This window comes from Nanorana parkeri, unplaced genomic scaffold (assembly GCF_000935625.1).
Source record: "Nanorana parkeri isolate BGI_ZX_2015 unplaced genomic scaffold, ASM93562v1 scaffold18, whole genome shotgun sequence".
In the NCBI taxonomy this organism is placed as follows: domain Eukaryota; kingdom Metazoa; phylum Chordata; class Amphibia; order Anura; family Dicroglossidae; genus Nanorana; species Nanorana parkeri.
The window spans coordinates 3739825-3761595 of NW_017306286.1; the positions used below are offsets into that span (position 1 = coordinate 3739825).

The 21771-nt window shown below is 40.4% G+C and overlaps 1 protein-coding gene across 1 annotated transcript in view; it reads left to right on the forward strand.

Moving 5' to 3' along the window:
- The window catches only part of MYO18B (myosin XVIIIB), a 427031-nt gene that overhangs the window by 77264 nt on the left and 327996 nt on the right, over positions 1 to 21771 (forward strand). Inside the window, exon 12 of the mRNA XM_018560492.1 lies at positions 1808 to 1952. Coding sequence (XP_018415994.1) covers positions 1808 to 1952 — 145 coding nt within the window. The remainder of the gene's footprint in view (positions 1 to 1807; positions 1953 to 21771) is intronic.

The window sequence follows — 21771 nt, forward strand, 5'->3', positions numbered from 1 at the left end:
GAAATTACATTTTATATGGAAAGAAAATATGAGTGTGAGTATTACAACATAAACATTATTGTAGGTTCCTGACTTTGTTGGCTCTGCACTTTTATTTCAAAAGGCATAAAAACAACCAACTGCTGTCTGTTATGCATATTGAAATAAAGTGACATTAATTGAAGGAACACATTGCAAGTGCCTCTTTTTACATATTCATTTCATGCAATATTTTATTTCAAGCATTGAAGAAATGTTTCTGAAGAACCTCCCAATTGGCTCGAATTTTGAAAAATGTCCACAGCTGAGATGTCATGAAGTAGCACATTGGTTGCATCAATGGATATACCCATAAGCATATGCTTATGCATGCTTATTGACTTAAGGCGTAGGCGGGAGCCTCACTGGGCACCAAGATTACAGCAGCAGAAATGGATGTGTGAGGATTCAGCTGCTCCATGCTTCTTGATTATCATTGCATGATATGAAGTCAGACTTCCATTCTCTAAAATATCAAAACATGTATTTCTTCAGCTTCCCAATAAACACTTCTAATGAATTTTGCCTCCTACAATATACTTAACAGGATTGACATTAGAGATTATTCACAAGAAAATTTTGCTTTACTTCAACTTTCAACTGACATGTAATGTCACATCAGTGTTACCATGCCATATAAAACAGTCTGGATGCAATATGGCCTCAGGCCATGTGCACAGGTCTTTAAAGGAATAATCTAGCCAGTTTCTATGGTGCAGAGTATAATTTTGTTTAAAGATTTTGTCAGTTATAGAAAGTCCTGGCTTTCTGCACATTAAAACTAAATATTTGTTAAGAAAAGAATTACAACATTTTCAAATGCTTCTCCTTAATGTTTAAAAGTTTTAGTTTCCTAGTTTCCTGCAGAATCAACTGGTCTCATGGTGCCCTAATATCTTGTTCTAGGGTGGTTCCTTTCCCTTGCAGGGTCTTATGGACACAGCAAGGCAAGCCTCTCCCTTGCTGCCTTATCCCTCCTATTTCCTTCTCCCATCTCCAAGCTAGTAAATAGACAGCTGCTGGGACACTGCTCTCCCTTGTGATCTTGTACTGGACAGGAAGTCCAGGGAAGCTAATCTGGGGGAGTTGGAGCCCGCTGTTCAGAAATATGATGACTGTAAGTGCCTCTACAAAAAATACATTATTTGCTGGCCAATGTATATTTGTTTGATGTTGATTTATTGGGCATCATAGTGGAGTAGTGGTTAGCGCTTCTCCCTTGCAGCACTGGGGGTCCCTGGTTTGAATTCCATCCAAGTCACTATCTACAAGGAGTTTGCATGTTCTCCCTGTGCTTGCCTGGGTTTCCTCCGGGTACTCCAGTTTTTTCCCACGCTCCAAAGACATGCTGGTAGGTTAATTAGCTCTTGTCTAAATTGTATGTATATGAGATAGGGACCTTAGATTGTAAATTCCTTGAGGGCAGGGACTGATGTGATTGTGTAAAGCATGTCATAAGTTGTCAGCGCTATATAAATACCTGTAATAAATAAACAATAATGGTGTGAAAGTTTAATAACACTTTATTATCCTTCGATAGAATCTGAGCTGCCCATAACAGGGGCCATTACAATATACATGTTTTTTGCATTGCATTCATGCAGGAAGCCATTAAGCAATTTACAATAAAAGTTTAATTGAAGTGATAATAAGCTGTAATAATTATGCAGTCTTTCCTATTGTTTTCTTGCTGCACATAAGGCAATGAGCTAAAAACAAAACAAGAACTGTTCTTAGACAGGTTGCTTTTTAATGTTAGCTAATGCCCCTCGTCTACTGTCTTTCATAGCCTGAGGAGAAGCAGAAGGCAACTGCAGCGTTTGTACAACTCCAATCTGCCATGGAGGTTTTGGGATTCACGGTGAATGAGCAAAAGGCCATTTGGCGTGTTGTAGCCGGCATCTATCACCTTGGAGCAGCAGGTGCTTGTAGAGGTAAGGGACAAATCTTACAGTCTGAATTCTTCACTCTTGTCAGTTGAATGCTCCTAGATAAACGCATTCAAAGAACTAATGGAGCTAATGCATGTGAGTCTTGAAAAGCCTTCATACTACTCCATAAGTTACAGTCAACCTAAGTTATATAAACAATATATGATTAAGATATATAAATGTTGAGCACATATCCATTCCATGACATTTCATTTAAGTGGAAAACATAATTGGAAAGTTATGTTAAAGCTTTAGATTTCCTTTCACATTTAGTCTCTGTTCACCCTTGTGTGTCTGCCTATTTAAGTGTTTTCTAGCTTGTTTATGTGCTTTTTTAATGCATTGTAATGGGTTTTTCAATTATTTTGTTTTGGCCAATGACAAGCAATATCTAATGTGACATCATTAGGCTGAGTTTCCCATTTATCTGCTTTCTGCTTGTTTTTTGTTGTGTTGTACTGTGTATTTGTGCTTTCTAAGCATACTTTAGTTTATCAAACAAACACTATGTCATAAATAAAGAAATATGTTTACCTTTGTTTAAGAGTGAGGCAGAGTAAGTTCTAATCGGCATACATCCAGTGGGCAATGTCCTCCTGGCGTTTGCAGTGATCCTTGTAATTCAGGTCACTGGGATCTTACACCAATGTCCTTGCCATCACTAGCTGCATTGGTTCTCCCACATGAAGTGTGGTGTGGCCTGCTTTTTCCATCCTCCTATGCAGCCTGGCTAGAAACAAATGTTGGTAGGAGGAAGAGACTAGTGATTATGTGCAGAAATGCACCAGAATTGTGCTGCAGTGCCTGTACATGCATTTGTAATGTGCTCTAATTGAATTCTATGTGGTCAAAAAAATAAACTATGTAACACCAGAAGAAGTACCTGCACCTTTTTCTAAGTCGCATGGCAGTGCAACACATAAGTGAGAACAGGCCACGCAAAAAAATATTGGATTACTCTTGTTGTGTGATGGCCAATATGTGACAAATCTCACAGGTGTGCACAGGGACTTAGGGGGTATATTGGTCTAATAATATGATATACTGTATAATGTGAGAAAGTGGCAAGAAGGACTTGTCATGGGGCCACAATAACAATGTTGGTAAAACAGGCATCTGTCCGGGGCCCACCAGTGCAAGTGATTTGTTGTTGTCTGGCCTCTTGCTATCCAAGCACTGCATCCCAAGTTCCACAACTGCAGGGGCATGAGTTTGTAAATAATAAGAAAAGAGTTTGTAAATAAGAAGAAAATAGCATATTTCTCATAAGAATAGGCACCCACTCAGGAGTGAATGAAAACCCTCTTCTCTTCCATGTGTTGAGTGGGAAGGGAATTGATCCTTTAAAATTACACTGTGCTCCATCTTAAATTAATTAAGCGTAAAAGTCCTGGGAAGGAACAGATACCACCAGATGACTACTAATATTGTTACAAGCCATAAAAAAACTTCTCTGTTACTGGGTGCTAACTTTCTCTGACTTCATGGCTAATATTCCACCCCACTTCCAAACACAGTAAGGCCACAATAAAATAGAGAATCTAAATCAGAGAGGGACAGAGATGAGGTTTATGCATCTGTCCCCCAAGTGACAGAGGTTGGGAAAAACTATAGCACTGCTAGGGGTGCTTACTGTGTGACCTGCTCTTCACAGCCTCTTCTTCAAAATCTTCACTGTTGGGTCCTGTTCCACACATGTGTGCCAAAATATCCATTTATTCCAATGAAGAGAACATAAAAAAGAACCTTTCATTTTATTTATTTTAGGTATTTATATAGCACTGACAGCTTACTCAGCTCTTGACATACTGTACAGTCACATCAGTTCCTGCTCTCGAGAAACTTACAATCTAAGGTACTTATCTCACATACATACACATACTGGGCCTGATTTAGACAGGAGCCAATTAGCCTACCAGCATGTCTTTGGAGTGTGGGAGGAAACCCACCAAGGAGATGGAGAACATCCAACTCAATGCAGATAGTGTCCTGGCCAGGATTCAAACCAGGGACCCCAGTGATGCAAGTCAGAAGTGCTCACAACTAAGTCACTCTGCTGCCATTAAATCTATATAAATAATACTGAAGAGTAATTTGTTGTGTTCACAGCAAGACGTAGGTGAAGTCAAGTGGGTGCCATATGCTTTAAAGGATTAGTTTTGCTTTTACAAAACAATGAAAGGGTGAACTAAATCAGAACACCCTCCTAACCCCCAGTCCCTGGGCTGACACAGGTGGCGGGCAATGCTCATCCTTGCAAATAAGTGCAGAGGGGACCAGACAGTAATTTGTTTTGTTCACAGCAAGCTGTAGGTGAAGTCAAGTGGGTGCCATATGCTTTAAAGAATTAGTTTAGCTTTTCAAAAACAATGAAAGGGTTAACTAACTCAGAACACTCTTCTAACCTCCAGTCCCCGAGCTGACACAGGTGACGGGCAATGGTCATCATTTCAGATAAGTGCAGAGGGAAGCGGGGAGTCATTTTTTTGTGAAAAGATGAACTAACTTACATTACAATAGGTAAAGCTGTCATTTCCTTTACCAATTGTGCTGCTCAGGTCCAGATGTACAGCTCAGATATGTAGAAGCACAAAACATCTGGTGCATTAAGCCCCACCCATAAACAGGCTGCATTTTGAGCAACTGTTGTGCAGTTTTTTTTGTTGTTTTTTTGTAAGCATGTAAATTTTTATTGAAGAAAAAATAATCCTCATAAGTGACATGGCAACAGAAGGACAGTAAATGTCAACATCAGAACGTTATCTTACATACATTTGAGTTGTTCATGAGTCAGCTCCAAAACTGCAAACGAAGACCACGTTGCGTGCAGTTTTTTTAAAATTATCATTACACATTGTGCAGAAAAAAAAAACTGCCCAGTTGATTATTACAATTGGCCAAGAGGTACTGGAGACTGGAATGACAAGGAAATTTACCTACTTCAGCTGTAGCAGCTGTATACCCTTTATAAACCAGAGCAATTTTTAAGTCTTAGCTATGGACCTTTTCATTTACTTAAAAAAGAACGAAAGCCAAACCTTTTTTTGGCTTTTGTCCTCTTTGACTAATGTACTACTGTGACCCAAAGTCAGTATCTAATGGGCTACTGCCCGTTATTTACTGGGATCCACCCCGCTGCCTGATTGACAGCTGGCTCTCTAGAGCTAGGGCTAGCTGTGCCCTCCCCCGTCTTTCCTTCCAATGAGCACTGGAGGAATAGAGAGGGGAATCCCTGTGGGAAGCGGTGACTGACAGTCACTGCTCTCTAAGGCCCCGTTCACACTGAGCGATTTATCGCGCGGTACTTCCCGCGATATCGCGGCTATTTACCGCGCGATATCGCTCTCCAATGCTTGGCAATGGGGCAATGGGGCAAAGGGTCCTGCTGTCGCGGGTCGTGCGTCGCTAAAGCAGGACCCTTTTTGGAGCGGATTTTGCTGCGATTCTAGCTTGCTCAATGCAAGCATTTGCGCGATATCGCGCGACAAATCACGCGATATCGCGCAAAATGCAAAACGCGCGACAAACGCGCGATTTGCGAATCGCGCAGTGTGAATAATTTTTGCTCCCCTTTAAAGCCCCTTACAGCCCCTTAAAGAAGAAGACAGTGAGCTGAGCAATCAGGGGTTCATGATCGCTAAGCTCTCAATCTATAGATGAAGCAAGACTTTATTTTTGTATTATTGTTTGTAAAAATTATTTTTTATGTATAAAACTTCCCCCCCCCCCCAAAAAAAAACGTTTTCAAATTTTACCAGTGTTAGTTTTAAAACAACATATTTCTAAAGCTGCAAAAGTGACATTCATCCCCTGTAATTTATAGCACCTTCACCTACAGTAAATATTTGGTGAAAGTAGGAAGCTTTCTAAATATGCCCCATATTTAAAAAATGACTGTTTTAAAAAAGTTGACAAATGTACTATACTTCTGGTACAGAATATGGCAATGTTATTTACTAATTAAGTAATGGTGCACAAGTCTATTTTTAATGCATTCTTACAAAAATGAATACAAATGAAAAAAAAATTAAAACATAAATGGTAAATAAATAAAATTAAAATAACAGCTAATGCGAGAAGGGAGGAATACGGTTATTAGGGTTGATTAAGGTTATTAGTTATTAGGGGTTCAATAGATGCTCTGGCACTCTCAGGTCTAACGAAATGGAACTTTGTTCCGTTCGTTTTTTTGGGTCTGGCCGGAGTTAGGGCAACTGGGTTTAAACTGACTCGTTCATTTAGAACCAACTGCCCATGGACTAGCATTTGGCATTTGATTGGTTCTGCATGAAAAATTGACAGGTGGACCCAATCGGACCATCCGTGTGAAAGTTGCCTAACTGATGTTATGTCCTTTTTCTATTTAATGAATATTGCTGCAGTGTATTTATAAGCAATCTCTGCAAATATTACTTGTTTGCAGAGTTTGTTTATACAAGAGCCAGTTTCCACGCTCCTGCAGCATAGACATTACCCAGATGTCAAAATGACAATTAAAGCCTGGTATACATGGTTAGAATTTGTTATAAAAGTTTGTAAAAAAAAAATCTCCTCAGAAAATTTTATAATGAAGTATGGAATAATGGATTGAATGAAGTTTCCTTAAAGGAGAACTATGGGGTTAGGGCTTTTCTCCATAGTTCTCCTTAGGGTAACGGGAGGACACAAACTAGCGTCCTCCCATCACCCTAAGCTCAGTATACTGAGACGCCACAGTATACCGCGAGATACAGCTTGCAGTATACTGAGACGCCGCAGCTGAAGCGGATCCCGACAATTATGTCTGGATCCTCCCAGCTGCATGAGTGACAGCTGGCTCTGCCTATCCAGAGGCAGAGCCAGCTGTACCCGCCCCCTCCCCCGTCCATTCCGCCAGTTAGCGCTGGAGGATCGGAGAGGGGAGGGGGGAATCCAGCCACTCCCCTGTCACGGCAGAGAGCTGTGACAGGATCGAGAAGTGAGCGAACGCCGGTATGTGTTCACTCACTTCCCGATCTACTGAGCCGACCTGTGACAGTCTCATTGTCACAGGTCGATAGAACTATGAGGTGAGTGAAAAGCCCTCACCTCATAGTTCTCCTTTAATGAAGACCAAATTCACTGTAATGCCCCTTACATACCTAAGACAAAGAGCCAACACATTCATAATGAAAAAAAACATCACCTTTAATTATATAGGTGTATTAAGACATACATCCACAATCATTTATTCTCTAAATTGGAACACCCTATCCAGATAAATAGTTAAAAAGATTTAAATACGGATCCTGGAAATTGTAACCTTGTTGAAATTTTTGTTGTTGATGAAAACTCTATGTTGTAACATCGAGTAAAAGCCAACGAGTCCACGTGTGATTAAAGCCAGTTCAAATATAACAACTTGTATCAAAATGTATCAGAAATACTTTTTCATTTGTATCTTCATCATGTAATAAATATTATTTTTTTCCCTTGATATCCTTTATTCTTTCTCCTGCAGATGGTTAAATAATACCCAAACTCTTTGTGTAACAAAACTCGAACTGCTTAACTCCATATATGCAGAAATTATGATGAGCCCGGAATCTATGCACGGACCTGATCAGGCCGCCCGTCTAAAAAGGGTCCCTAGAATTTCATAGAGAACAATTTTACATCCTGCGCCTTAGATTTTTTTTTTTGGCACTGTGGCTGAAAATTATCACCAATTTGACATTACCTATTAAAAAAATGAATGAACATCCCAAAAACGTCCGTGTATACTCATCATAAGACCCAGTCTGTTGCAGGAGCTCTGACAGCACTCTTGTAGAAATAAGCCTGTGGCTTCTGTATAGGCTAAGCCTGCAATTTAGTAAAAACTGTCTTTGCACAGTCAGGTGCCCTTGCTGCTTAAATAAAGGCTATTTTCAAGTGCAAAAGTGAATGAGACAGGTGGCACCCCATAGTTTGAAGAGGGCAGCTGATTGGTGCCATCTGTTGCTAAAGAGATACTAGATATTGCATATCGTATCTTATATCTAAATATTGTAAATTTAGCCAAATCCACTATGCTAGTTTCATTGATGTTTACCATATATTCACAGGCATTTAGTGCATTTTTAATATAGTGAATGATCTGTCAGTAAAGGTTCAGACTGGTAGATGGGCAAAAATGCAGTAAATTTGCTGTCATGGTGTAGCTAATATTTAGTAATAACGCAGGATGTGGAAGCTTCCCATTTAGCACACAGTCTGATTGTCCTTGGAATTATCATATCTTTTTATGTAAATATGATTAATTAGTGGCTGTTTATCTTTAGAAATATGTATTTAATAATCTTTGGCTTACAGATATACAAAACCACTTATTCATTTATATGAAGTTCTGTTAATGTATGCCGGGCCATTTCCTGGGAGTACAGCTCTCACAGCGAAAATGAAACATTAGGAATAATTGCTGCACGTAAATCACAGAAATGTTCAAAACTGAAAAAAAAGACCATAATGCTTAAATCACAGTATGGAGACAAATAGAAAAATGTACTTATCCTGCATGTAAAATGTGCATGTTTGGATATAGTGATAAGGATGGGTATAGTGAAGGAGGTGTGATGTGGACAATGGTCAGAGAACAAGAACTGCTATGTGCAGTCAAAGGTCAGGGTACTGTTTGAAACATTCCTACAATTGTGATATGCAACATAATGGAAAATAATGTTTTCCTCAGGAACAAACCTTTGCAGAACAAGGAGCACATTTTTCCTATATTTATTTTCCTATATTTTTACAACTAAGCATCACAATTATTACATTTAGCATTCAATGTAAAAAACAATCAGCATTTCCTGTCATTGCATAAGGAACACCATCTTTAGTATAACACCTCTTAGAGAAGAGCAAAGCTTCATACTAGGGAAAAATGTGTACCGTATTTACACACATTTAGAGAGTTGTTCACTAATGGGCTGAAGGATCCAGCTGTAACTTTAGCTTATCCTTCGGCTCACTTCGGCCACCGAACCGAAGGGCTGTTGTACGGGCTATTTACTAGCAGGGGTGTCACCACTAGCTCCGCCAAATTGTTAAAAAATTATATTTTGCCAGCATCTGCCAGATTCTTCATTCTGCAGCGGGAGCTCGTCATGAGAGGTCGGGTCGGCGGGCGTCGTTATTTTTTTAAACTGTCTTTTATTTATCTATTTTATTTAGCTGAGCCGTCGTCGTGGACAATTTTTTTTTTAAATAAAGGACTTGTTAAAAATAATTTTTTGTGTTTTTATTTCAATTAAAGGATTTTTTTTATTAAAGTCTCGCCTCTTTTTTAACATTTACCCTAACCCTTTAGTGAATGGGTAAGGGTACATGTACTCCTTACTCATTCACAAGGGGGGGGCACATCTGGGTGCCCCTTTATTAAAGTGGTACCCCTATGTGAATAAGCCCCCCCTGCCTGCACCCCCCACAACCAACGCCCCAGGGCTTGTGGGGAAGAAGCCATTGTCCCCATCGGCACGGGGACAAGGTGCTTTTGCAGGGGGGGTGACCATGGAAAAGCACCCAGTTTTGGGGCCAGTGCTCGGATCAAGGATCTGGTTGGGAATTTTAGGGGGGACCCCACTTTTTGTTCCTCATTTTTGGGGGTGACGTTCCTCAAAATTCCTATCAGACCTTAAGGACCTAGTACCCAGATAGCAAGCAATTGCGCTTCAAGTTTGAAAATGACTTGCTAAAGTATTGAAGACTTGCCAAGCTTCACAATTCTGTTGCACAATTACAGCAAGTCTGCATTGCAAGTCTCCAGATCAACGTGCTTTGCAAAAGTGCTGTACACTTGCAGAGCTCTTTCTGTAGACTTTGCTACAAATTTGCTACAAATTTAAAAAGTGTCAACTAGAACTTGTGCTGGAAGTGTTCTGCAAGTCTACAACTTGCCAGGGTATGTGTGCAGCAAGTTAACAAGAATTACAATTTAACCCTGCCACAAGTTTGTGGCAAGTTATATTGCTATCTGGGTATGACTTTAAGTGGGGAACCCCATGCACTTTTTAAATTTCTTTTAACTTGAGGTCCCTCCTAAAATTCCTAACAGACCTAAAGGGCCTGGTATGACTTCTGGGGGGAACCCCACACTTTCTTTTTTTCAAGTAGGGGTCCCTCCTAACTTTCCTTCCAGACCTAAAGGGTCTGGTATGGTTTGGGAGGGGGACCCCACTCTGTATTTTTTTTTCTTTTCTTTACATTTGTGTTAACTATTTTTATAACATTTGTATTTATTTTTCTAACTTTTACATCTATTTAAATATTTTTTAACATTTTAAATGTTTTTTTAATTTTGTTTAATTTTTTTTCTTCTACTCCCTACCTCCGAGGTAGCGACCAGAATAGCCGAGCCGAATGCCGTTCGGTGGCATTCGGCTATTTACTCACTGCCAGAAGTTAGATCGGCTGAGTCGTACTGTTTCTGCACTTCGGCTCAGCCAAACGTGCAGAGCACCCCCCATTTTCTCTGCCCCACATAAAACAATACACCCCCCATATTCTCTGCCCCCCCATAAAACAATCTACTCCCCCCATATTCTCTGCCCCCCCATAAAACAACATACTCCCCATGTTCTCTGCCCCCCACATATAACAATATACTCCCCCTTCCCCCTTACGTACACACAAAAATAGAAGCCCCCTCACCTGCTTATGTTTTTGCAGGGAGGAAGCTGTGAGGAGGCACATCATTCCCTGGTGATCTAGTGGGGATTGATAAGGTCTGGTGCAGACCTTACCAATCTATAATTTCTTTGTTCCTTTTGGCCGGAGCTCTGAGCTGCGGCTGAAAGGAACAGAGAGTAGCACAGCCAGTATCAGCTATGCGGCCTGCATCTGACAGAGATGCAGACCGTGTAGCTGCTCAGGCAAGTCAGGTACGCGGTCCATGACCGCGTACCTGACATGTCAGCTGGCTGTAGGCCACATAGTACCGACTCGCTGGCCACAATTGGCCCGCGGGCCGGTACTTCAAGACCCCTGGTCCACAATCTCAATACAAATAAGTAAACTAAACATGAGATGATGAACAAATAAGCTCCATTTTTGTTAATAGGGAATCCGACACTTCAGAAAGTGTAAAAATCATAACAAACTTGCAATTATTTTACTTTGAAGAGGACAACAATGTTTTTAAAGGATGGAGTACTATAAAGGATCCATAAAGGCCTAAAAAAAGTGATCTGCTCACATGGTTTCTTTAAGGGCCTATTCACACTATAGTTTTGCTCCAAACACGTGGGATATGTCCATTTAGTACACGCTATCACGCAACTCAAGTTACCACACTAGGTGCACTGGGGTGTTGCAAGTCCATTGGTTCTTGTTGCCATTGATTCTGTGTTGCAGCACTACGCAATGCACGGTACTGGAATGACATATGTTGTATTGCTGTGTGGTAAAAAAAAGTAATGCATACATTACTTTTCTTCACCTCACAGTGATGCAACACATGTTGTCATTTTTGGCAGAAGCAAAGTCTCTTCTGCCCAAAAAATTCTTCCTCTCTTCCCCCAGCTCAATGCAGTGTACACTATGTGTGCCCATTCACTGCATCTCTAGGATGCCTTAAATGGGCCTGGTGCTGGGAAATATGGCCATCCAATGGCCAAAGAGAACCCGGAAGTGTTGGCACTAGATTTTGTGGCATTGGGGGACAGAGCTGAAGACAGAACATTGATCTAACAGCACTGGAGAAGGGCACACTTGTAAGGTAAGATTGCCATATTGTGCAAGTATACTTTGCATACTTGCACATTGGGACAAAAAATCTAAATATTTACAAAATGTTTTCCTTACTCATACTCTTGTAGATTAGCTACTAGAGTGGTTTAGTGCAATTATGATTTATCTCTCATAACAACTTTTGAGATAAGATATTGCAATGTATAGACATTGCATTGTTTTTAATGAGTTGGGCGACTCATAGGGGGTGATTTACTAACCTAAACACACGCACGCACTAGGTGCGTGTGATTTTTACACAGCCAAACGTATTTATCAACCAAAAAGTCTCTAAAAGCATATTTCCACTAATGCCATATATGGAAAAATCATGCACATGATGCATATATAATGCTGCTTCACAGTTTAGACAAAAATGGTTAGCTCATGCATTTACATTCCTGCATTCATCAACGCAAGCAACACAATGTAGAGCTTATTTAAACAACATCACCTTGCAATTCATGCAGGGCTTTGCACAACACACCTGCTGGGTGTGTACACACTACAAAGGTGTCTAGATTCCACCAATAGATCAGGCTGGGAGGGAACACACTACAGAGGTGTATACTTGTTCGTGGCGTGTTTATAAGGTTAGTAAATCAAACCCATAGAGTTTGATATACTATACGAAAAAAGGGTGTTTAGTTTGCATGGGAATTTTTCTTTAGCTCAGTAATTAAGGTTCACTTTGCAAAAAGTATATTTGCTTACACAAGATTGGATAATAGACGTCGTCAGAGCTTCACCTCATTCAAAGTGTAAATTCCCTTGCAAAGTGAACAGCCTATTTGCTTCAAGTAAATAAATATTTGGTTATTTGTACTTGCTGATTATATTACAAAATTGGGTATTTTAAGGGGAGTGATGCACTGAGCTTTCTTTCTTGTTTATCTAAAAAAATACAGAAGGTTCTGTGTAAAGATTGTATGTGGTGTAGCCTGCCACTTTGTGATTTATAGACAATTGCACAGGTTGGGTGCAATATGATGGAAGAGCAGCAAATGATTTAGTTCAGTGATGCAATTGGCTGAGTAACATAAATAATGTTTGCTAAAGTTTCTTCCAAACAGATGTGGGTATGGCTTGTAATTTATCATATTTACTGCATCACTTCTGAAAATGTTTGCTTGGTAAGTTGAACAATAACGTTTCCTGGCTCCTAAAGGTCTTTCCCAGACCTAACTGACTGACTAAATATGTATTTTCAAACCGGTTTGTATCAGAAATCATAAAAATGTTAAAGTACATTATGCAGTGGAGTATACAGTATGCTTGCTACATGACACCTTTGGATCTATATGTAATTTTCATCCTTCCAAAAAAGTGGACAAGGAACAATTTCTTCCATAGCTATTCATTAATTTTAAAGCAGTTTTAAAGAACTCCAGGAAAATTTTTTTCTTGACTCTTGCAGTGGGGCTACCCTCACTGCAAGGGTTAAATGCTCGTTTTATCCAAGTTAAAGAATAACAAAGGATTACCCGGTTATCCCTTCCACCTCGCTCCCCCTATCTCTGAGGATTGGGTGAGTATAACTTTGTTATTTTTAATCCTAGACAAAAACAAGCACTTAACCCTTAGCCCTTGCAATGTGGGAGTTCTGCTTTAATAATGATGTTTGCCTATGTCATGTTACTGCTGCAGCTCAAATTATGTGCTCTTGAACTTCATTTGGGTACAGCCTTAAAGCCCCATTGAACCTTCAGTTTAATTCAGCTTAATGCATTCCAGGTGCAATTAAGCAAATGTGTTGAATGTCATACAGTTTGTTTTCTTTCTATAGCAGCTACAAATGAATTGAAAAGTATCCTGCCAGCAGCAGCGAAGTGGCACCCTTGCTAACTGTGTGGAAGCCATGCTCTCTCTTCAGAGGTTTGAAATATCACCTACTGAGTCAGACTTATAGAGAAGCTCTGCAATCAGCAAAGCTCATGCTCCCTGCTGATTGGGGAGTTCTAGCTTTGTCTTTGCAGGGGGAGTGTCACACCTCTGAAGAGAGATGACTGATTACACACTGAGAGCAAGGGTCCCATTCTGCACTGTGGCGGCAGCAAAAAGGCCTTTCTACTCAGGCTGTGGTTTGTGTGCATTTAAGGTGACAAGTTTGCTGCCTAATACAAGCCATAGACAGCACTCCTCTTTAGATGGTGTCTAAGTAACAGCTACCAAAATAAAATCATAAGCAGAAAATCCATCTGGATGTATAATACCAATAAAAATACAAAACATATAAACAAACACAATTAGTCACATGCAAATGTAAACAAATGCTCATGTGTGCAATCTTACTAAAATATATAATCAAGGTGCAAAATCCATTCTATCAAACTGCAATTCATAAAACTGTGCACATCAAAATATTGTGTAAATGTGGTAACCGGAATCAATGTTCAAAACTCCAATATTCTCACCAGTATCAAAGATGAGCTAGCTAATGCACCTCTGGCAAGCTTCCATATGAAGGTGTGCCCCAGTTTTACGAGTGGGGGTGGGGGCTGTTTGCACAGCTGGATAGGTCTCCAGGTGTTGGACCTCCTTGGCTTTCACTGTGCATGATACTTCCTTTAGGGCACAGTTCTGGCCATTGAACTCTGTACATAACACACTCCTGACTGCTGTACTTTGTATTTTACATAATCCTAACCCCTGCACTCTCCACACAACACACTCCTGGCCCCTGCACTCCCCTCTGCATAACCCCGGCACCATATTTCAGTGATTTAAAAAAATAAAAATTGTGAATGAAAGTGAATGCCAAATTTATAATTGATGCTAAAAAGGTAGAACAAGTTTATATTTTTACAGGGACATTTGGATTTCATTTTTCAAAGTTTTCTTTAAACCTTTGGGTTTTCTATGTTATTTTCTTAAAAAAGTGCATTGCACCCTGGTAATCTTCCTTGTTGTTTCGGTAGATCTCCGAGGTTGCCTACCTCTGCTCTAACCACTATTCCTGATCTCTTGCATGCCAGCAAGGCACTCCCCATATTTTTCCCATGACAGGTTTACTTTAAGAAAACTCTTCAGGTGAGAGAGGGTTTGCCCGTGGAACCAGTAAATGGGGGAATTAGTGATTTTATGAATGTTTTTTTTCCCCAATGTTAAAGTGCAGAGCGGAAAAGTACAAACTACATAACACTTGGCCATCGTTTATGTTTGTGCATTCAAAGTTATGGAATATTGAAAAAAAAAATACTTTTAACATTCACAGAAGCTGTAATCAGAAAAAAAACGATTCAAGTGTAACACTACAAAATCAATAAACATCAAAAGGAAAACGAAGCAGAAAATTATATTGATGTTTTAACATATTAACATTTGTGCTCCACATGACAAAGGTGACCCCAGTCCAAGCAATTACGGTAACCTCCCGAGATCTGAGTATATTACCACCATCAACAGTGTGACAACATACTGAAGTTAGTGGCAAGTTTTTAAAGACTCATTTCACAACAAAGGGGAACATATTTATCATTGGATATTTCATATATTTTACATTATGGAGAGAGCAGCAGGAGAAGCGAGACTAACATATTGTAGTAAGAAGAATGTGACTTCATGGTGGGTAAGAACTCTTTCACATAAGGGACAAGATAGGAAAGTAATGTCAAACACAACCATCATGAGGACAACATTGGTGATATTGAGAGGTTTATTAATGAATCTAGGAGAAAGGAAAATAAGCACAGTGGTTTAAAGTTTATTTTGTTTATTTTATTTATTTATTTTTATTATTCTTGCGCCGTCATTTTTCTTTTTGTAGTTCGAAATATACTATATTGCCAAAAGTATTGGGACGCCTGACCATCCTTCCAGAAGCGCATTTGTGCGATCAGGTAGTGATGTTGGACCAGGAGGCCTGGCTCGCAATCTCCGCTCTAATTCATCCCAAAGGTGTTCTATCGGGTTGAGGTCAGGACTCTGTGCACGCCAGTTAAGTTCCTCCACGCCAACTTGCTCATCCATGTCTTTATGGACCTTGCTTTGTGCACTGGTGCGCAGTTATGTTGGAATAGGAAGGGGCCATCCCCAAACTGTTCCCACGAAGTTGGGAGCATGAAATTGTCTAAAATGTCTTGGTATGCTGATGCCTTAAGAGTTCCCTTCACTGGAGCTAAGGGGCAAGCCCAACCCCCGAAAAGCAACCCCACACCATAATTCCCCCTCCACCAAACTTTACACTTGGCACAATGAGGTCAGACAAGTAACCTTCTCTTGGCAACCGCCAAACCCGGACATGTCCATCAGATTGCAAGACAGAGAAGCGTGATTCGTCACGCCAGGGAACACGTCTCCACTTCTCTAGAGTCCAGTGCCGCATTTTTTTCCACTACTGCACTTGACGCTTTGCATTGCACCTGGTGATATAAGGCTTGGATGCAGCTGCTCTGCCATGGAAACGCATTGCATGAAGCTCTCTATGCGCTGTTATTGTGCCAATCTGAAGGCTACATGAAGTTTGTAGGTCTGTAGCTATTGACTCTGCAGACAGTTGGCGACTTCTGCGCACTGTGCGCTTCAGCATGCGCTGGCCCCGCTCTGTCATTTTACGTGGCCTACCACTTCGTGCCTGAGTTTCTGTTGTTCCCAGTTGCTTCCACTTTGTTATAATACCACTAACAGTTGAACGTGGAATATTGGAAATATGGTGCTGCGTTATGATTCACATTTTCATTGCCTTGACACTAAGTAGATGAGAATTAATTCCTGGACTTTTAATAAAATGTGAGGCTCTCTGACCCTTGTTTGGTTTATCAATGGACAAAATAGCATTGTGCATCTAGAATAGTTCCACAGGCTTATTCAGTAAATCAACATCAACAAAGATGTGAAAAATTTAGCAACTCAGGGTAGCGAGTTAGAAAATGTTTGTTAGAGTTGACTGCAGTAAATTGAAATCTGATTGGTTGCTCTGGGCACTTTGTACATTGCACTTTGCAATTATTAATTAACCTCCTAGTTCGTTGTATAACATTTTGCACAGAGGTTTACTTCTCTGATTTCTGTTTGCCATGGCAGAATCTGCAATGTAAGACTAATGAGGGCAAATTCTGTTAAATTAGGGCCTTGGTATATCCTCATCAATGGTAGCCTCCCGAACTTTGGTACTGAAAATGTTAATGGATGTGTGTTTGATGACACTCAGTATATTTTTATGTACAGTGAACATACAGATAGTGAATGTTTTTTTACGGTTTAGCTTTTAAAGCACAACTCCAGCCTTACCTTTGGCTTGCACAGTTTTACAGGCTCTTTTTCTGTACTGAAATTGCTTACTCTGATTTCACTGCACTTTCACTAGAGAGAGCCCACTTCATTCCCTGGCTGGAGGATGTCCAGTCTGACTGTCCCCAGCCTCCACTTTTCATTTATTTTGATTTCAGGTCTTTTGGTCATGGAAGCTCAGCATCACATGTGGGCATTATCTAGGGCAGTCTGCGTGCAAATGTAGTCTGCCTAGGAACACTCACGCCTCCGTATTGACATCTACACATCAAGGCATTTTGATCATTGTAAAATAAATAAAATTAGTATAAAAGGCACTTAAGTTTAATTTAGCAAAATATAAAAGATGTGGTTACGACGATTAAATAGATACCCAACATGCCCAGGTTAAAAATAGTACCCAAAAAAGTCCATAGACGACGATTTAAGAGCCCCTACAGGTCATGAGTTTAGAGATACACATAAATATTAGCCCTAAAATGATTGCTCTCACTTTAGCGTGTGCGGCGATACCCAACATGTGTCGCGTGATCAACGCTTTCCACCTGACGCATGTTTACGTGAATATGCACATATTCACGAGGGCAGGGACTTTAAAAACTTTTACAATAATTTTTACATTTATTTTTTAAATATTTTTTAACACTGTTTTTTTTCTTCTATTTACTTTAATTGCTATCACATAGGGGAGCTTACAAGCTCCGCATGTGTTAGCATATTGGTGGTGACAGGTCCTCTTGAAGGTGAAGCATCACCTTTCCACTTTAACCCCTTCATGACTGAGGCCTTTTTTTTTATTTTTTGCACCCATGTTATATTCCACATTTTAGGCCTGAAAATTACTTAAAACCCCCAAACATTATATATTTTCTGAAAGCCAAGACCCCAAATAATAACATGGTGGCAGTTGAAATTTTGCGCAATATTAGTGCAACTCCTTATCCCCAAAATGTAGTGATAAATGTACTTAAATGCCCAAAAACACAATAAAACCCCCACTATTTACATAAAATATAAAAGATGAGGTTACAACGAGTAAATAGATACCCAACATGTCCAGGTTAAAAAATTGTGTGCGTCCGTGAAATGGCGACAAACGTCAGTACCCCAAAAAGTCCATAGACGACGCTTTAGAAGCCCCCCACAGGTCATCAGTTTAGGGATACCCAAAAATACTGGCTCTAGAATTATTGCTCTTATTCCGGCATGCGCGGCGATACCCAACATGTCTAGTGCGTTCGTCATTTTCATATGTAGGCGCACCCGATATGTGTTTATGTGGGGGCGGGGGACTTTAAATTTTTTAAAATTATTTTTAGATTTATTTTATATAATGTTCATTTTAAAAACTGTTATTTTTTTAACCTTATTTTAATTGCTATCACATAGGGGGGCTTCCAAGCCCCCCATGTGATAGCATATGGTGGTGACTGGTACTCTTTGCAAATTGATGCTGGGGGACCAAAAGATCCCTAGTGTCACCTTTACACTCCAAATAAGCTATTGAAGGGCAAATCGAACGTCAATAGCTTATAGCTGGGCTTCAGGAGCCCAGCACTGACAGCTATGGGACCGGAAGTGATGCAATCTGCATCGCTCCCGGTCCAATAGAACAGGGAGGGGATCAACGAACGGAGGTTCATCCATCTCCTCCCTAGCTCCCCCCCTGACACAAGAGAAACCAGTCCCAGGCCGGTAGGAGGGGCAACGGAGCCCAGGAAGCATGGTGGGGGTGTTGAGCGGGGGGCTGTAGAAGCAATCTGGCGACAGCTGAGCCGCCAGAATCGCTTCTATTGTAAAGCCGATAGTCCGCTTTACAAGTTTTAACCAAAAGCCGCCGGGGGTCTGTTTAAACAGCCCCGATGCTAGCGACATACACTGTACGTCGTTAGTCGTGAAGGTGTTAAATAAGCTATTGAAGTGCAGATCACACTTCAGTAGCTTACTGCACAGGTTTGGGAGCTGAGCAATAACAGCTCAGGGACTGGAAGTGATGCAGTATTCAGAACCAGAGGTCTTGCTGCACTCCTTACTGGAATATACCAAGAGGTGAATGGGTGGGTGCTTGCAGTGACCACAGACGGCACCGTGAAAATGCGAATGAGGAAATAATGTCACCAGCACACCTTAGTAGTAGTAAAGCAATAGTCCATTTAATGACACATTGCCATTCAATGTAAGCGATTTCGGGGCCTCAGGCCCATTTCTGAGCCTGATGAAGGGAACCCCCTGAGGCCCCGAAAGCGCTTGCATTGAATGGCAATGTTTCATTAAATGGACTATTGCTTTACTACTACTATGGTGTGCTGGTGACATTATTTCTTCATCGGAAGTGATGCAATACACGTCGCTCCGAGACCCATAGCACGGGGAGGAGAACAGTGAATGGACATTCGCTGCTCTCCTCCCCCGATTCCCGACTACACCCAAGATGCCAGTCCCGGGCCCCCAGGAGGTGAAGCGGTGTCCGGGAAACATGGTGGGGGTGTCGGTCGAGGGGCAAGCACTTTACCAGCCCGCAGAAGCAATCTGATGGCAGCTGAGCCACCAGGATCACCTCTATTGTAAAGCCGACAGCCGTCTCTACAAATGTTAACACAGTCTGTTTAAAAGGACCCTCTGCCAGTGACGTACTATGTACGTCACTGGTCGATAAGGAGTTAAATATTTGATGATGGTATCCTTATATAATTTGTTAATATGGGTTCACTTAGCGAAACAGACTTAACAGAAAGATGTATAAGGCTGACCTAAAAACACCAGATTCTGCAGTTTCTTGGATTTCTGTATATGTTTTGTGGGTGGGAACTCAGATTAGTATGGGTGCAAGGTCAGCTTCTGTATCTTAGGCTGTGACAACACTGCCTTTTACCACTTTCAAGTGTAACCATGTTGCTATAGATTTTTCTCTCTTCAGGCTACTAAAACTCAGTGCACCTGTATGGTAAACTAAAGGCTGAGCTTCTGCATGGTGGGAGCATGAGACCACAGTACAGTTTCTCTGGCAGTGCCTCCAAAAAGTTGAACCTTGTGTAGTGCAAGTGGGACCCCCAGTTGAGATTAACCTTTTCTCCAGGCATAGTGCTCACTTACCTGTATCCCTTGCAGTAACAACAGTCCAGTCTATGGATGTCTTTTTAAGGTTTATTGCACAACAAAGGAGAAAGAGTAGCATATCTTCTCAAACTGACTGTCCCTGGATGTAGCTCGGATATCTTCTGTATACAGCAGAAAGAGGTAGCAATACAACGGAGGTTTCAATGGTTTTTTCTGTTCCAGGTGATGACTGCAGTATCAGGCCACATGTTAATCTAATATTTCTTCTGCTGCTGGATCAGCATGGGTGAGGTCACAGACCAGTAGAGGTTCAAGTTTAACTCCATTGATCCCATTGATACCCCGTAGCAGAAGCATGGGTTATGTCTTCATTAATCAGGTAGCACATGATGGCCCAAGGGGACACTAAACTCGGGCCAAAGTCCAGTTCCAGTTATAGTGTGTCTGAGCCAGGGATGGGGCAACAAGATATTTACAAGGACAATATGGTGCTAAATGTGAAAAATATGGAAACAAATTGTAATCGCATTTTTTATTTTTATTACGCTCAAGCATTGTTTGGTTTCCCTTTCATCCTTTTTTCATTCCCAAACAGGAAAACTTCTGTTGCTAAGGATTTTAGGAAATCTATGATATCAGCTGAAGTTAGTAAAACAAAGTGTACTTTGATACTTTGAACACTTCCAGATAGACGATAATTTAGGATTTGGGGAACCTGAAGTGATGCTAAATAATGGCAAGGCCACTGAGTGAAAATTCTGTTTACAAAGGCAGGTGTTGTTGATAAAGCATACATGCTGCTCAGCAAGACTATATTAACCATAAGCAACACTTGAGATCTGTACTTTAACGCAAACATGTTTTACTGCTTTGTTATTTTATACTTAATACATGGCTATAATTTTGTGCAGCAAGATATTTATTGCTTTTCTCTACATGGTTTGCAGTACGTTTCATTTCAAGTTTTTCAAGCTTTTCAACCAAATGCAGGAAAAAAAATAGTTTACTGTTTCTTTCTAGTTCAGTGAAAAACACAGGATGTCACTTTAAGCAAAATTGGCCATGCTTTCCTCTGGATCAACTGCAGCTTTACAGTGCTGAGGATGAAAGTTTTTTCTTTTTTTCTCTTTTTGTCTTTTGATTGAACTCAAAGGACATATGTCTTTTTTTCAACTTGACTAACTTGATACAACCTGGCCAAGAAGTGAGAGGAGATTTCTGGAAAAAGGACAAAGCTTGACAAACCAGACAGAAATTCTGAACCTTTCTTAAACTGTATAAAACGTTTTGGCTGAAATTGTTTTTAATGTACAACTCTAGCCAAAACGTGTTTCTGATAATGTGAGAAATAATTAGATTTTCTTTTAGGTTTTATTACGGTCTGTTTCTCCTTTTTGGGTGGCAGGGGATCAGGAAATGAATGGAACTCTTTTTAATTGGGACAGAGACAACAACAAAACATTTTTATTAGAGTCTAAAAAGATCAGAACCTCTGCCAGAATTTTATTGTTGTCTTTGCTTTGCTGTCCTGGTGACCTTCTCATTTCTTGTCCTGGTGTCCAGGTGTGAAAAGTGAGCAGAAATCATCCCATTGGGGACATAGAAATCATTACAAATCTGACAATATTTCCACCTCTTCCCTAATCTGTTGCCTTAAATTGGACTTCCATGATTCAATGTTTTATAACTACAAACAGAGCAATCTGGGAGGCGCATGTGCTTTACTTTTATGAACACAACGCATACTTTTGTGTACTTGACAACTTTGCAGAATAACCTGTTTCTATAGTTTCAAATAAATAAGAGGACGTTA